The 16,310-nt window shown below is 41.2% G+C and overlaps 2 protein-coding genes across 5 annotated transcripts in view; one reads left to right on the top strand and one right to left on the bottom strand.

Annotated features, from left to right (window-relative positions):
• The window catches only part of LOC121580928 (dual specificity testis-specific protein kinase 2), a 28,525-nt gene extending 15,697 nt beyond the window's left edge, over window positions 1-12,828 (bottom strand). Inside the window, exons 1-5 of one of the 3 annotated variants that reach the window (XM_041896132.1) lie at window positions 12,738-12,828; window positions 12,391-12,442; window positions 10,066-10,373; window positions 4,724-4,845; window positions 1,404-1,452 (exon numbers count right to left, since the gene is read on the bottom strand). In XM_041896132.1, the coding sequence (XP_041752066.1) occupies window positions 1,404-1,452; window positions 4,724-4,845; window positions 10,066-10,287 (393 nt within the window). In that variant the 5' untranslated portion in view covers window positions 10,288-10,373; window positions 12,391-12,442; window positions 12,738-12,828. Of the gene's footprint in view, window positions 1-1,403; window positions 1,453-4,723; window positions 4,846-10,065; window positions 10,374-12,390; window positions 12,443-12,516; window positions 12,608-12,737 lie in introns of those variants that run through there. The other 2 variants (XM_041896130.1, XM_041896133.1) reach the window with 2 other exon arrangements.
• A 60-nt stretch (window positions 12,829-12,888) lies between these two features.
• On the top strand, window positions 12,889-15,069 carry LOC121580930 (transmembrane protein 53). 2 transcript variants are annotated; one of them, XM_041896135.1, is made up of 4 exons: window positions 12,889-12,977; window positions 13,278-13,551; window positions 13,807-13,931; window positions 14,042-15,069. In XM_041896135.1, exons 2-4 carry the CDS (start codon window positions 13,497-13,499, stop codon window positions 14,738-14,740), a joined length of 879 nt encoding a protein of 292 aa, XP_041752069.1. In that variant the 5' UTR covers window positions 12,889-12,977; window positions 13,278-13,496; the 3' UTR covers window positions 14,741-15,069. The 2 variants fall into 2 exon arrangements, with proteins under 2 accessions (XP_041752069.1, XP_041752070.1); XM_041896136.1 differs by having other exon boundaries at window positions 13,828-13,931.
• The last annotated feature ends 1,241 nt before the right edge of the window (window positions 15,070-16,310 follow it).

Below are 16,310 nucleotides of genomic sequence, written 5' to 3' on the forward strand. Positions count from 1 at the left end.
TCCCCAAGTGGGTCATGGATTACCCAGATTATAATGGTCCTAATCGGTATTTGCCTAATGTGTAGCCTAGATCTATCAGGCAGTGGGAAAGCAGTGCAGCGGTTACTGTGCCAACCCAACGGGCCATGGCGGGGCCGGCGGAGGCCAAGGAGCTTTATACGGACGACTGATTGTATCTCTAAGCCTGTGGTTGCACAGTAACTTGACTCTTCATTTCCTACCATGGAGGTCTGTCAGGCCCGTCGCTAAGGTCAGGATCCAGTCAGAGCAAACAGCACTGGTAGCTAGCTGCTAGTTCTGATAACACAGCAGTAGCTCCAAAACATATCCCCATGATGCAGTGTTTTCAGTATTCACAGCCTGTGGCTTGAGGCTGCTGACATCAAAGCCCAAGAGACTGGGGGTGGGGTGAGCAGAACCGAGAAACTGCAAGCGCGCCAGCAGAGACATTTCCCTCCCTCCCTCCCTCCCCATCTCCATGGATCCACATATTGGATAACATCCTGCTATCATTCACTTCACACAAGTGCTTGGGTGAATGTGATGTGGCAGTCAGTCGTAAAGCTTTTCCCTAACTAATCAACGCTAATCATTAGCACAAGGTTATCTATTTGGATTACAACAAGAGAGCACACCACACAGGTTAAAAATAAGTTGAGCTTGAAAACAATAATGGAACCCATCCCCTGGCTTCTCATTGAGAACATCAACACACACAGCTTTATTTGCGCACATGTAAACTGTGCCTTCAGGTGAACACAAGGTTCTTTCAATTACAGGTTCCTGTACTGGGTGATGTGTCAATGTTCACCTGAGAAAAACCCCTGACAAAGACTTGGTTGAGCACGCAGTCAAACACTTACACCTTTTCATTATATTCACACTGCAAGGAGGTCACCTTTTAGAGGGTTATACTTATCTGAGACGTACTCATGTAATATAACATCAAACTGACTGTACTGCAACGTGACTCATTGAATAATATGACAGTATAAGCTACATTAGAAGTAAAATGCATCTAGGCCTATACTGATGCTAGAGGACCCATCATGTTTCTAGAATCACATTCTATTATAGCGTGGATGAAAAACTTAATAAGAAAACAGACAGTGTCTCAACGTCCCAACCTGAAACATGACAGCCAGTGGCACAGTCAGGTTTCTCAGGTGTAGGCTATCTATAGGAGGCTGTAAGTAATAATAATAATAATAATAATAATAATAATAATAATAATAATAAGCCATTTAGCAGACGCTTTTATCCAAAGCGACTTACAGTCATGTTTGCATACATTTTTACGTATGGGTGGTCCCGGGGATCGAACCCACTACCCTGGCGTTACAAGCGCCATGCTCTACCAATTGAGCTACAGAGTCACAAAGGAGAACAGTGGTCCCTCTTACCTCAGTCAGAGCATGGAGCTGGCCTTCCTGAACACACACACCCATGAACCTAGAGGAAGAAAAAACAGAGAAAAAAAAAAAAAGGGTTATGTTTCCATGTAACTACCACAGAGAAACATGTGGTGGACACATACACTACCATTCAAAGGTTTGGGGTCACTTAGCAATTTCCTTGTTTTCCATGAAAACATACATGAAATTAGTTTGAATAGAAAATATAGCAAAATGAATAGGAAATGTAGTCATTGACAAGGTTAGAAATAATGATTTTTAATTGAAATAATAATTGTGTCCTTCAAACTTTACTTTCATCAATGAATCCTCCATTTGCAGCAATTACAGCCTTGCAGACCTTTGGCATTCTAGTTGTCAATTTGTTGAGGTAATCTGAAGAGATTTCACCCCATGCTTCCTGAAACACCTCCCACAAGTTGGATTGGCTTGATGGGCACTTCTTATGTACCATACGGTCAAGCTGCTCCCACAACAGCTCAATAGGGTTGAGATCCGGTGACTGTGCTGGCCACTCCATTATAGACAGAATACCAGTTGACTGCTTCTTCCCTAAATAGTTATTGCATAGTTTGGAGCTGTGCTTTGGGTCATTGTCCTGTTGTAGGAAGAAATTGGCTCCAATCAAGCGCCGTCCACAGGGTATGGCATGGCGTTGCAAAATGGAGTGATAGCCTTCCTTCTTCAAGATCCCTTTTACCCTGTACAAATCTCACACTTTACCACCACCAAAGCACCCCCAGACCATCACATTGGCTCCACCATGCTTGACAGATGGCATCAAGCACTCCTCCAGCATCTTTTCATTTGGTCTACGTCTCACAAATGTTCTTTGTGATCTGAACACCTAAAACGTCAATTCTTCTGTCCATAACACTTTTTTCCAATCTTCCTCTGTCCAGTGTGTGTTCTTTTGCCCATCTTAATATTTTATTTTTATTGGCCAGTCTGAGATATGGCTTTTTCTTTGCAACTCTGCCTAGAACCTCAGCATCCCGAAGTCGCCTCTTCACTGTTGACGTTGAGACTGGTGTCTTGCGGGTACTATTTAATGCAGCTGCCAGTTGAGGACTTGTGAGGCGTCTGTTTCTCAAACTAGACACTAATGCATTTGTCCTCTTGCTCAGTTGTCCTTTTTCTACTCTGGTTAGAGCCAGTTTGCGCGGTTCTGTGAAGGGAGTACGAGATCTTCAGTTTCTTGGCAATTTCTCACATGGAATAGCCTTCATTTCTCAGAACAAGAATAGACTGATGAGTTTCAGAAGAAAATTATTTGTTTCTGGCCATTTTGATTCTGTAATCGAACCCACAATTGCTGATGCTCCAGATACTCAACTAGTCTCAAGAAGGCCAGTTTTATTGCTTCTTTCAGCACAACAGTTTTCAGCTGTGCTAACACAATTGCAAAAGGGTTTTCTAATGATCAATTAGCCTTTTAAAATGATAAACTTGGATTAGCAAACACAACGTGCCATTGGAACACAGGACTGATGGTTGCTGATAATGGGCCTCTGTACGCCTATGTAGATATTCCATTAAAAATCAGCCGTTTCCAGCTGCAATAGCCATTTACAACATTAACAACGTCTACACTGTATTTCTGATCAATTTGATGTTATTTTAATGGACAATTATTTGTGGAAATTTCTAAGTGACCCCAAACCTTTGAACGGTAGTGTATTTCCTGTTGTGCTAATCTCACGTTGCCAATTTATTTTAGAATCTTGATCTATATTGACATGACAAAGCTAAGCTATGGGGTCCAGAATAAAACATTTGAGTGGGCCTATATATGGCTGTGTTTGCACAGGCAGCCCAACTCCGATCATTTTGGTCTTTGGACCAATTAGATCAGGTCTGAAAAACAGCTGATGTGATTGGTCAAAAGACCGACCAATTAGTTGAAATAAGATCAGAATTGGGCTGCCTGTGTAAATGCAGCCTCGCTAGTACAAAAAGTCATAAGCTGGCCAGCATAGTCCTTTAGAAAGAAAAATGACAATGCTCTTGGCGTGGATATTGTTAAATATTTCTGCACTGGTGGGCTGCAAGACAAGACCCAACAAGAGGTGCAAACAAGAATGTAATTTTCAGAGGGGAAAACAAGGCTCACTCTCTTGACCTGCATTCCATCTCTTTTCCCTCTTTTCCTGAGGTACTGCTTACAAATCTTAACAGGCTGGAGTCACAGTCAAGTCAGTTTTTTCTAAATGACACAAATTGCCTGTATCAATAGCCAGGCTGTATGCACAGCGAGTGTTGGAGCCCCTAGAGTTATGACCCAATAAACGTGAGACTTGGTGCGTCCTCGAAGGGTTTCTCAGACAAAGACCCCCTCAGAATGCTCGTCTGCCCACCCCCACAGAACTAGCTGCAACAAAGCTGTGATTGTACCACAGCACATACAGACTGTCTCTCTTTCCTACCCACCACCTACAGCAGAATGTGAGCTCTGTAGAATATCATTCAGTAAAGAGACACATTGGGTGTTGAGAATGGCAGAAATCACAGAGAAACTTGAACAACCTCAAGGATCATGCAAAGCTTCGGTCAGCCGAATCCATGAAGATATCAAATTCACAGATTAGATCTAGTTAAATTTTATTGTCCACGACAACATAAAACATGGTCATACAATTATGTATCCAAAGAAATGTGTTCCATCGTGATGGGTTTGGTCAAATACTTTGTGCAGGCTCACAACGCTATACGAAAATAAACAGCCTTGGTGAGAAGAAAGTGAAAAAGGAAAGGGCGTGCATGTCAATGAAATTCAAACTCAGGATGTCGTTCCAGAAAATCCATTGTTAATAGGTTTCTGACCTGCTTTCTGTGGAATAGGGGCGATCAAGGTCACCCCACTGATTCCATTACAAAGGAGAGGAGGCTTATGTCATTTTGACACAAAGCTACAGATCCAAGTCTCTTTAAAAGATGAAGGGTTCACAAATGACTGATATTGAGTCCGTAAAAAAATAAGCCTATTTATGAATATGGCACCATAACTGAACTTAGCTAGCCCTGTATTTTACCCATTTTTGATTTTATATCCCCTTGAGATTATTAACATTTTTACTTTTTTTTTTATGCTGGGGTAATTCAATCAGCAACTGAACAATAATTAATTCAACACCATTGAATAAAACTGCATAAGGCATTATATTTCAATGTTTCTTCAATGGACAGATTGATATTCAAACTATACAAAAAATGATGATGATGATGATGATGATGATGATGGTGGGCCCAAGAAAAACTATGCAGAATATAGTTAGCGGTAGACAGGCGTTTTGTTTCCTGGAGCTCACCGGAGGATATTAGGATGGGACAGTCTGTTCATCAGTTGGACCTCTCTCAGCATGTTGGCTCGATTACTGCTCAGTTTGTTCATCTTCAGAGCCATCACCTGGCCTGACACTCTGTGTTGCACCTACAACAAACACAACAATCCGGTCATTTAGGCGATATCTAGGCAGTTACACTGAAAATGAACACTTCTCTATAACCATACAGTTCCCTTAGCCAATATTCCCTTCTCATGGGGACACTTTTCTCTAAACATGATCAATATTCCAAGATCATGGAGCATGGCTTGCTCTACCCCTGCAGCAAAATGAATCAAGACGTATCTTTCCAGAACCATAGCTACAGTTGAAGTCGGAAGTTTACATACACCTTAGCCAAATACATTTAAACTCAGTTTTTCATAATTCCTGAATTTAATCCTAGTAAAAATTCCCTGTCTTAGGTCAGGTCAGTTAGGATCACCACTTTATTTTAAGAATGTGAAATGTCAGAATAATAGTAGAGAGAATGATTTATTTCAGCTTTTATTTCTTTCATCACATTCCCAGTGGGTCAGAAGTTTACATACCCTCAATTAGTATTTGGTAGCATTACCTTTAAATTGTTTAACTTGGGTCAAACGTTTCCGGTAGCCTTCCACAAGCTTCCCACAATAAGTTGGGTGAATTTTGGCCCATTCCTCCTGACAGAGTTGGTGTAACTGAGTCAGGTTTGTAAGCCTCCTTGCTCGCACACGCTGTTTCAGTTCTGCCCACAAATGTTCTATAGGATTGAAGCCATTTTGCCACAACTTTGGAAGTATGCTTGGGGTCATTGTCCATTTGGAAGACCCATTTGCGACCAAGCTTTAACTTCCTGACTGATGTCTTGAGATGTTGCTTCAATATATCCACATAATTTTCCTTCCTCATGATGCCATCTATTTCGTGAAGTGCACCAGTCCCTCCTGCAGCAAAGCACCCCCACAGCATGATGCTGCCACCCCCGTGCTTCACGGTTGGGATAGTGTTCTTCGGCTTGCAATTGTCCACCTTTTTCCTCCAAACATATCAATGGTCATTATGGCCAAACAGTTCTATTTTTGTTTCATCAGACCAGAGCACATTTCTCCAAAAAGTACGATCTTTGTCCCCATGTGAAGTTGCAAACCGTAGTCTGGCTTTTTTATGGCGGTTTTGGAGCAGTGTCTTCTTCATTGCTGAGCGGCCTTTCAGGTTATATCGATATAGGACTCGTTTTACCGTGGATATAGATACTTTTGTACCTCTTTCCTCCAGCATCTTCACAAGGTCATTTGTTGTTGTTCTGGGATTGATTTGCACTTTTGGAACCAAAGTACGTTCATCTCTAGGAGACAGAATGAGTCTCCTTCCTAAGCGGTATGACGGCTACGTGGTCCCATGGTATTTATACTTGCGTACTATACTATTGTTTGTACAGATGAACGTGGTACCTTCAGGCGTTTGGAAATTGCTCCCAAGGATGAACAGGATTTGTGTAGGTCTACAAAAAAAATGTCTGAGGTCTTGGCTGATTTATTTTGATTTTCCCATGATGTCAAGCAAAGAGGCACTGAGTTTGAAGGAAGGCCTTGAAATACATCCACAGGTACACCTCCAATTGACTCAAATTATGTCAATTAGCTTATCAGAAGCTTCTAAAGCCATGACATCATTTTCTGGAATTTTCCAAGCTGTTTAAAAGGCACAGTCAACTTAGTGTATGTAAACTTCTGATCCACTGGAATTGTGATACAGTGAAATATAAGTGAAATAATCTGTCTGTAAACAATTGTTGGAAAAATTACTTGTGTCATGCACAAAGTAGATGTCCTAACTGACTTGCCAAAACTATAGTTTGTTAACAAGAAATTTCTGGAGTGGTTGAAAAACGAGTTTTAATGACTCCAACCTAAGTGTATGTAAACTTCCGACTTCAACTGTACATGGAGTCAGCAGGCCTTTCTACTGTCACTTGCCTTCCTTGCAGCATTATCTCTGATGTGATCAAAGATGAGTGGCTGATTGTATTCCACAGTGGTGCACTAGAAAGAACAATGAGCTGAGGCTAAGAAAATGTAGGCTATGCTTTGGCAGAGAATACATAGACTAACACCTATAAAAATACAGAAGTCTCTCTGTATATCCCTAAGCTTAAGGTTGGATCGATTTGCTTTCTCAGAGGGCCATAACCACAGGAAGTTATGCATCAGGGTGAGAAAATGGTGAGCTTCATCTGCTACTGCTCACTTCCTCCAGCTGAAATATTAAGACATTGAAACCAACAGTGACTAAGAATATACTAAATCGATCCACTCAGGTCAAAGTCTGCAAGTACAATAACAGATACAATGCATATAGTTATACTTTCAGTTCTTTTCTTAATGACTATGATCCCCCTTTCCTATAGATATTAGTGGTATATCAACACAGTTGGAGAGAGGATATAAAAGGTTTGAGGTACAGAAAAAGGAAGAGGAACGATCTAGGCCTTATATAGCATTTGGATGAGTCTCTCCTGTGACTAATGCTTCTTTAGCCACTCTTGAAGTTCAAGTACAAAGGAGGAGCTAGTCTTCCTCTTCCCTGTAGGAGAGGAGCAGGCAGCAGATGGTCTTCTCTAGAACCCCCCCCACCCCACCCCCCACACTCTCCTTCCCCACCAGGAGAGAAAAGAGAACAGCCTGGCTTAAAAAGACCCATAGGCTGCCCCAGCAAAACCCTGCAGCTCCAATCTGTCTCTCCAGCTACTCCTCAATACCTAGCCATGTTAACATGACACAGTCTAAGAAACAGCTCATTCCATTGATTTCATGCATTTTCAAAGCAATGTAGATCAATAGTCCCCTTGCTTAGACAGATATGGAACTCTCATGACACAGTAAATATTTCGGTCCATTAAGCACTTACAGACGCAAGTATTCAATGTCGTCAGTGAGACAAATCAAACAACTGACAAGCAATGAGGGTAAATATCGTTGCACTAATAAAGCCGAAGTCATCACTTGAGCCAGTTCCTGTCCTCATTGCATCTCGAGTGGAAAAGACTGGAAACAGCTGAAGCTATAACAATATAATAGCCCCAAGGATCAAACAACAACGTTTAAAACATGGGTGAGCGTTCGGGTGAATGGAGGAAGCTATTTATTTAGCATATGTTCAACAGGAGGAATACTTGTAGGGCAGCAGGCCCCAGTCATGTTGAGGTTGGATGGGCATTCCATCCCTAAAATACATTGTGTAATTACTTCCCCTCAGACAGACTGGGGCAGGAGTCTATATGTTGCCCTTCCCCCACCAAGTCAGTGATTGGTCCTGTGTGAGTGGTGTGCATTAACCCTTTGAATTCAATGAGCAGTGAATGAGCGGTCCCAAGGTAGACTGCTGTGGCCATGCTCAGAGGCAGGCATTAGCCTACACTGTGAAGCATGGCTCAAGACCTAGCAACACTTCTTTCAATTAAAAACGAGGTTATCATTTCCTATTAGATATGCAAACTGCTCAGCATTCTATTTCAGTTCCATCTGTATGTATGACTAAGATGCAAGACAGGGACATGGGTGGGTGCTGACATTATTGTGGTACTTGTGCAAGCAAAAATAGAATACTCAGACTGACTTCAGTAGGCAGGGCTGAATTCAATAGCCTACACCTAATTGTATTGAAAGGGTGGAGGAAATGAAAACGTGAGTTACAACAAAAGTGAATGTAGGCAGTTTACTGATGTTTTGAGGTCAAGTTAAGGACTTGAACATCAGACTTCAACAGCCATCTCTGTGCAAGTACCAACTGTCCGGTTGAGTTAGTGTAATTGACGATACAGCACTTACCCGAGAGCCATTGTAGCCTAACTACCAGTCCCATCAATAAACCTCTTCAGAGGGAGCTCTCCGAGTCGTAACCACAACGACATGGAAATATAGAAGGGCTTTTCGCACGTCCCAAATCAGTCTATTGTGAGAGAATGGATCAATGTAATAGGGAGAGGCCACATGAGTATCTGCATGCTCTAAGGGCCTGTCTGACCTCAATGGGGGCTGGTCCATAACATAACATATCTGGGTGGTTTGGAGGGAGGTGCAGGGTTTTCCTACTCTGCACAGAAGTCAATGTATTAGCTAACTGTATTGCGCACCACTAACATGTTTAATAATAGAATGAGGGCTGAACTCAGTGTATGAGATCATAGGTTTCTAAGTAATCCGGTGTGTGTCTGTCACACACCGGATAGGTGCAATGAAATGACACACCATTGCTTTACAGCAGGGATGGGCAGCTTTGATGGGGGTGGGGGCCACAAAAAATGTGAACTCATCATCAAGGGCTGCAGTGGCTCGCGGGTCTGCGTACCCACATCCATACACACACATGCAGTCTGAGCCAGCCCTAGCCTGTTGGGGGTCCTAAGGGATATGTTGTTGCAAGGTTTTAGAGTTGATTTCCTGCAATTCTACACATTTTGCCATGGGCTTAGAGACAATGTGACAGTTTTAAAGCAAGTTTGCTGCAATTCTACACATTTAGCCAATGGGCGGAGAGAAATGTTTGCAGTTTATTTATATGATATCTGAGTGAGAGTGACTAACAAAATCTATTTGCCCCCCGGTCAATAATTTTACCATGATTACTACAAGTTTAGATGGCTGGCTAGACTAATTTACCAATCTAATTTTGTTGTTGTTGCTGACATGGGCTAAGTGACTGACATAAGAGAAAAACTGCTGATGCACAACCAAATTTCGAATTTTCAGCCCATTTTTTCCACTAATTCGTCTTTTGACCAATCATATCAGATCTTTTCACATCAGATCTTTTTCAGAGTTGATCTGATTGGTCAAAAGACCAATTAGTGAAAAAAAAGAAAAAAAAAGTGTCTGCCTGTGCAAACAGCCTATGTATTGTTTGACATTATTTTTTTATTTTAGGACCGATACAGGATGCAATTTAGGACATGTTGCATTTTTGCAACTGTAGGTCTTACTGGGTTAAGCTTAGGTTCACTTAAAAAAGTAGAATGTTAATGCAGATTTAACATTGTTTGATTGTTTTTATAATAATCTTTAGGGATGCCAATAATCTTTTAGATTTTTTTGTTGTACAAAATCTCTTTCTCTGAGCAATTGAATTCATATAAAATAATATTATTTCCCCTTTTCTTTTATTAGCATACAACATAGCTCGGTATTTGCGTTATTTATTTTATAGTCTTTTTTATCATCTTTATCAAGGGTACCAATCATTTTGGAGGTGACTGTGTGTTGATATGAATTAATTAGCTGTCCTCAGACAACCACACCTACCAGGCATAAACCTCTTGCATTTCAGGTCAAGCATTACAAACTCACCCTGTAGACCTCTGAGAAGAAGCCAGAGCCGATCCACTCGCAAATGAAGTCATCAAGGCGCGTCAGGCAGGAGAAGGCACTGATGAGGGCACGGTAGGACGAGGGGCACACTCTTCCCACCTGAGACGGGGCCCATTCCCCTCCACCATCCAGGTCATCGAGACGGTCAGGCCTCATGGAGGGGAAGCCGGCAATGGAGTTGCGCTTGTTCCGATCCATCATTGCCTCTTCTTCAATGTGAACTCTGTGAGGGACTCCTCGATAAAGGTTTCACATTTTCGACAACTCCTTTGCAACTCTTTACTGCCCTAAGGGGAAAGAAACACAAAAATACTATCTCAGCTGGCAGACTGAGGAAAAGGTGTGTTTGGGTGCCAGCTACTAATACTTTTCTGTAGTTCAGAATACACAATACAAAGCGTATGGTTCACAGGCTGTGGATGACCAGCCAGAAAACACAAAAATATTTAAAGTTTCAGCTGTTATCCATAGCATCTCTATGGAAAAAATGGTGATGTATGTACCCCTAAAGTATTTTAACTCATAAGCGTGTGTGGTGTGTGTGTGATCTTATCCCCATTAATTTAAACAGAACATGGTTGTGTTGTCATGAGGGGGATAATGAGCCTAATCTATTTATCACATTCCTCTGACATTTCCTCCATTTTTTCCCAACAATTAAGAATGACAAAAACATTACATTAGATAAGGTCAATCTTCTTAGACACACACGACAGGGGTCCTACCCCGCCTCTCGTCTGACAAGTTCACAAATAATGGCTCTAATAGGGATTGATTTTCCAATTATATGAGATTAAGCCAAGATAACGCCAAAGTCCAAAACTGAGATCCAAAACAAACCAGGGAGCCATGAACAGGAACAGAAGGAGACATAAGAACCCCATAGTAATGATCATAGGAAGCAGCCCTTTGATTTAAATTATTCAGGACCCCTGATTTTCACAGCATGCACAGGTCTATTGAGTTTACTCAAAGGGCTGGTTGTAACTAGGCGATGTCCCTGGATTATTCTGCTGTCCTCCCCTTTTCTTGAGTTAGAGACTTCACTAGAGAGGAGCTATTAAACTCTGGGAAAATAATGCTATTTATTTTTAATTCAGCCTCTTGCGAGATTCCCATCCAATCCCAAATGAAAACAACTGAAATCAAATTAAACCCTCCAAAGTTACTGGACTAGTTCGGGGATCTTTTTGCTGATGTTATCCTCCTCTACTACTAAAAGCATCTTTGCCATTTAGCAATTGTATGACAATGATCAAACACCCACTGCCAAGAATGAGTAAAATAGCAACTTGAAACAATCAGCTTTTCAGAAGCAGAATGAGGGTAGAACATACAAGGTAGTTCTTTCATTTCAATTGCTGCTAGGCATTGTCTGGGTAAAAAAAAGAAGATACATTTCCCTTCATTCAAAGCAGAAACACAACATAAATAACGGATGTCATTTCAACCCTCCCACAGCCACATTGCGCCTACTGTATACAGGCAAAGAGGGATTTCTCCAGTCTAAACACTAACTTCCCTCACTAGCATCTCAGCAGTAGCCTACATGTCATAGCTGGTGAGAAAACAATAAGGCCTGTGTGGACATAATGCATGCTTCCAAAGTGATAAATCTCAGAATCAACTATAAGTGACTAAGGAAAAGTGGAGGAATTTTAACAGAGGAATTGGTACAGAGGGCTGGGCCGCTAATAAAAAAACAGATGGGACATCCCTGTGGTCCCCTGAGGCAATGTTTTTTTGCTTTATATAGCTGTGTAAATGGGCTATAATAAAAGGTGTTTATTGTAAATCAACCGAACAGGAGGGTCAGCTGGTTATGAGGAAGTGCAAGATTGATAATCCCCAGGAAAAAGAGGGATGATGAGTGGATGAGGGTAGAAAACAGAATGCACTGGTTAGGTTTCTGTTGTGAAATAGCTAGTCAACGGATTGCAATCACCAAAACAGCTATTCTTAGTCTCACTATCTGAGCCCAATCTGTTGTAAAGGGTGGATATCAGAGGCAGCTATAACATACCTGACATTCCTGAGATTTTAAATAATGACCCAGTCTAGTTCATAGACATAGGGGAGGGCCCAGTTTCTCCTGATCTGTAATCAATCTATAACCTAGTAATAACTAAGATATCTTGAGCTTGGATACAATATGCTGACCAAATTCTTGTCTAGTTAGTTACTAAATGGTCACATTACAGTTAGCTAATTTGAGAGGCTGGCTTCGTTAACTAACGAGCTTGCTAAATTAGCTAGCAAACTTCGCATGCTGGCAGCAGTGGCAGAATTATCAAGAGTTCTTACCTTGCCGTTTGTCATTAAGACGACGATGAGATGATGGACTCTTCAACAACAACTAGATGAAATAACAGGCCAAACTCAGTTACATCTCATTGTAATAATAACTTACAGGCTATTTGATCTACTCACCATGCACAAGAGAGCACGAGCTAGTAGAGTATCTAGCTGGCTAACTTTATTGTGGTTAGTTGGCTATCTCGCTGGTCTAGCTAGATAGCTAGTTTAGTTTGTCAACAGTCCAAACAAGACGAGAGGCTAGCTAACGTTAGCCACTCCAGTTTGCTAACAAACGAGAAGTTATGCAGCCAACGCCGAAGTAACTCTAGCTAACTACACGAATTATAGCTGACCTCAAAACGTAAACGCACAGTCCCCCTTATGTGGCATTTTGTTTTCTCATTAGTAAGACACAATTGCCGTCTGCGGTGGTTAGATATTTCAACCATTTGACAGCTCTGCTGCGCAGTGTTGGCTGGCTCCTTCAACACTCCCACTTAAGTGCCCTCCTCCGCCTTTTAACGTCCAGATTGACAGCTGAAGCTTCCATTCAGGGACGAGCATGCGACACTGTTTTTGTTTATGATGGAGAGGTGTGTAATGTACGGTATTTTATTATCTACTGCGTTAGCTCTAATATTGATAGTAGTTTGAAAGTATATAATAATTTGACCAGCTGTGAATACTCATTTCCCTCTACTATGCATTGACTCTAATTTACAGTTATTTCACATATCACTCTACTACAACACTAATCACATAATTTGGTGAATCGATTTTGTTCCAATTAAATAAAGTCATAACTGACTAAATTATTATTCCACAGATTGCATAATGTTGTCAAATAATTCCCATGTTATTCTGAGTGAAAAATTCGATTTGTTTTTCTACAGAAGCTTGAAAACTCAAATATGGACATTGTACGCCATCTCATGGAGGAACATGGAACTGACTGTCTGGTGAAGGGAACGCGAACCAATGAACGAACTACTACAACCCTTTGACTTTCCTAGCGAGTGGCGGCGAGTAAACCTGCGAAAAAGGTTCAGCTAACACATCAGCCAAATGAATCGTATAGCAAAAGGGAAACAGAGATTATAACCGGATACAAAATGGCAAATGATGGCATGGACTACAACATTGTGTTTCCAGATGCATTGATCTCGGGTGAGCAATTTGTTGTCGATATAGCTTTGCTAGGGTAGCTCGCTAGCTAACAACACGCATCTAGCTAAATTAGCTGTCACCTGAGTGTCACCCAGAGCCATGGTATGAGCTATTTAGTCAACGTTGGCACTGGCAGGTTTGTCCATAATAATAATTAAGTGACAGCTGAATTGGACAAACTCAAAGGCTGCTTGCTAGCTAGCTAAATTAATTGTCCTGGTTAAGTAGCTAACTAGCTTACTAATCAGAGAACAGTTTTTTTTTTCCTCCTTTCAGATAGACACTGGCATGGAACAAATGAACCAGTTGTCATACTGTTGGGATGGGCTGGCTGCAGAGACAAACATCTTGCCAAGTACAGCTCCATTTATAACGAACAGGTTGGAGTTAAACTATTATTGTGGGGGTTAATGTTTCCTGTCATTTCAATGAATTATTAATCTACTTCATTATTAATGTGTGACTTACCTTTTCCCCCATTTTGTTCCAGGGTTGTGTCACTATTTGCTACACAGCGCCCTTGAAGACAGTATTCATCTCTGAATCTTTTGGCTACAAGGAGCTGAGTAACACTGCCCACAAACTGCTTGAGATACTCTATGATTACGAAGTGGAAAACAGTCCCATATTTTTCCATGTGTTTAGCAATGGGGGATTCATGCTTTACCGCTACATTGTTGAGCTCTTGCACAATCATAAACAGTTCAGCACCCTATGTATAGTTGGGGCTGTGGTGGACAGTGCCCCAGGCAGTGGAAATGTGAGGGGGGCATTACGGGCTCTTACAGACACTCTGGGACCCAAAATCAATGTGATGTTGAGGTATGTTCTCTTGGCACTGTTTGCTGTAACAGTTTTCCTGCTTAGGGTGGTTCTATATCCTGTGACCAAGTACATCCACAAGGACCACTACGATGCCATCCGGGAGTGCCCTCCTACCTGGCCCCATCTGTACCTGTACTCCAGAGCTGATCGAGTGATTCGGAACAGTGATGTTGAGCTCATGGTCAAGGCTCTAAAGGAGAAAGGCGTGTCTGTTGAAAGTTTTGACTTCAAAACCCCTGCCCATGTGAGCCATTTCCGTGACTTTCCAGAGGAGTACTCCAAGCGATGCCTGGCTTTCCTGACCAACTGTATGAAGGATTCAGAAGGGACCCAAACAAAAAAGCGACACTTGATCCAGCATTGAAAGCACACTACTGTAACATTTCTCAAAAGTCTATGGCACTTATGTTTTTGTGATTCTACTGTAATGTTACACATGTGTAAATCTGTACTAGGAAATCTGCAGCTCCACTGGACACCTTATTTCAAATGCTAAAGTTTTAGGAGTTGAAGACAACAAAGCAAAATTATACAGGTGATAACCAAATTGCCGGCGTGGTGAAATTTGATTGGTACCATTTGTGAATCTTAAATCTTTAATCCACTTGTTGATGTCTTCAAGAGAATGTGATTGACTAAGAATTAATGTACTTACTAAACATGTGTTTTACAATTAAAAAAGCATTTTCATCATTTGCATTTCATTTGGTCTTCTTGGTTAAAAATGTGGAACTGTAGATTACTTTGGAAAATTGACAATTAGTTTGCAATGGCCCTTACATGAATTAAGTTTCTTGTGAAATTATACGTTTAAAGGGGCAATCAGCAGTTGCTACATCTGTTTTTTGACTTATAAATCAATGTTCCCATTGATTCTTGAAGAATATAACTTATAAATGCCTCACTAGCTTAGTTCAACTGTCATACCCCATCAGAACCCAACATTTAAGCTTGTTTTACTCCAATGTTTGTAAACAAAGTAAATGCAAACAAACACTGTATAGCCTCAAAACATGGTTGAAACTATAATGTTTATCATGGATGGTCAGTCCTTGCATCCATAGCTCTGTCTATAAATTTGATAGTGGTTACATTTCTCCAACCCCGTTCCTCCTTTTATTAAAACGAGTGGGGAGACGCTTTGCTATTGTTTTAACTGCTGATTGCCGCTATAAACACTTGATTACATTTAAATAACATGTCTCAGTTGTGGTAATGCAGTGTAGCATTGATATTTATTTTATACTGAAATAGTAAATATTGCATCACACAAAAGGTCATTTGTAGGTATTCTTTCTGACTTGACTTTTTATATTTATATGCTGCGATGGAAGACCTCTTCCACTCAACCTAGCACTGCAGATTGTGCGTGGCTACCTTTGGCCTTGTCTAAAGAGAGATATGTTACCTCAAGGCAGATAAACTCAGCCTTTGCCTCACCAGACATCAGCGATAGTTTGAAGAGCAGGGCTCTGAATTGGTCAGGCAGATATTATTATTGAATGTCTCTGACTGTCATGTTTGACATTTTGGAGCGAGTCATTGGCATTTGTCTCTCCAGAAGGCTCACCCTGGCACTTCATACATCATTTAGAGCCACTCGAAGGAAAAGGAGAAGGGAAAAGTTGATATATCTGCAGAGACAGATGAACATCACTTATTGGAGTGCATACTAGATAATTTTTGTTCCCTTGGCTTGGGTTGGGTGGCTGCATGGCTCATGTTGCCAAATGGTTGTTTTGGAAATGTTTGACAGCGATGCAGACACTTCCTGCTGACCTGATTTTAAACCTAACTGGCTCTCTGAGTTTAAGGTTTGAACATTTCATTCAACAGAAAGACAAATGTAAATGTGCTGTTAGAATGCTGGAGGTGGTAACAAAGCAAGGAGACAACATGTCTGGATCTAAATAATGACATGAAGAGCAAGCATG

Source organism: Coregonus clupeaformis, chromosome 14 (assembly GCF_020615455.1).
Source record: "Coregonus clupeaformis isolate EN_2021a chromosome 14, ASM2061545v1, whole genome shotgun sequence".
Lineage (NCBI taxonomy): Eukaryota > Metazoa > Chordata > Actinopteri > Salmoniformes > Salmonidae > Coregonus > Coregonus clupeaformis.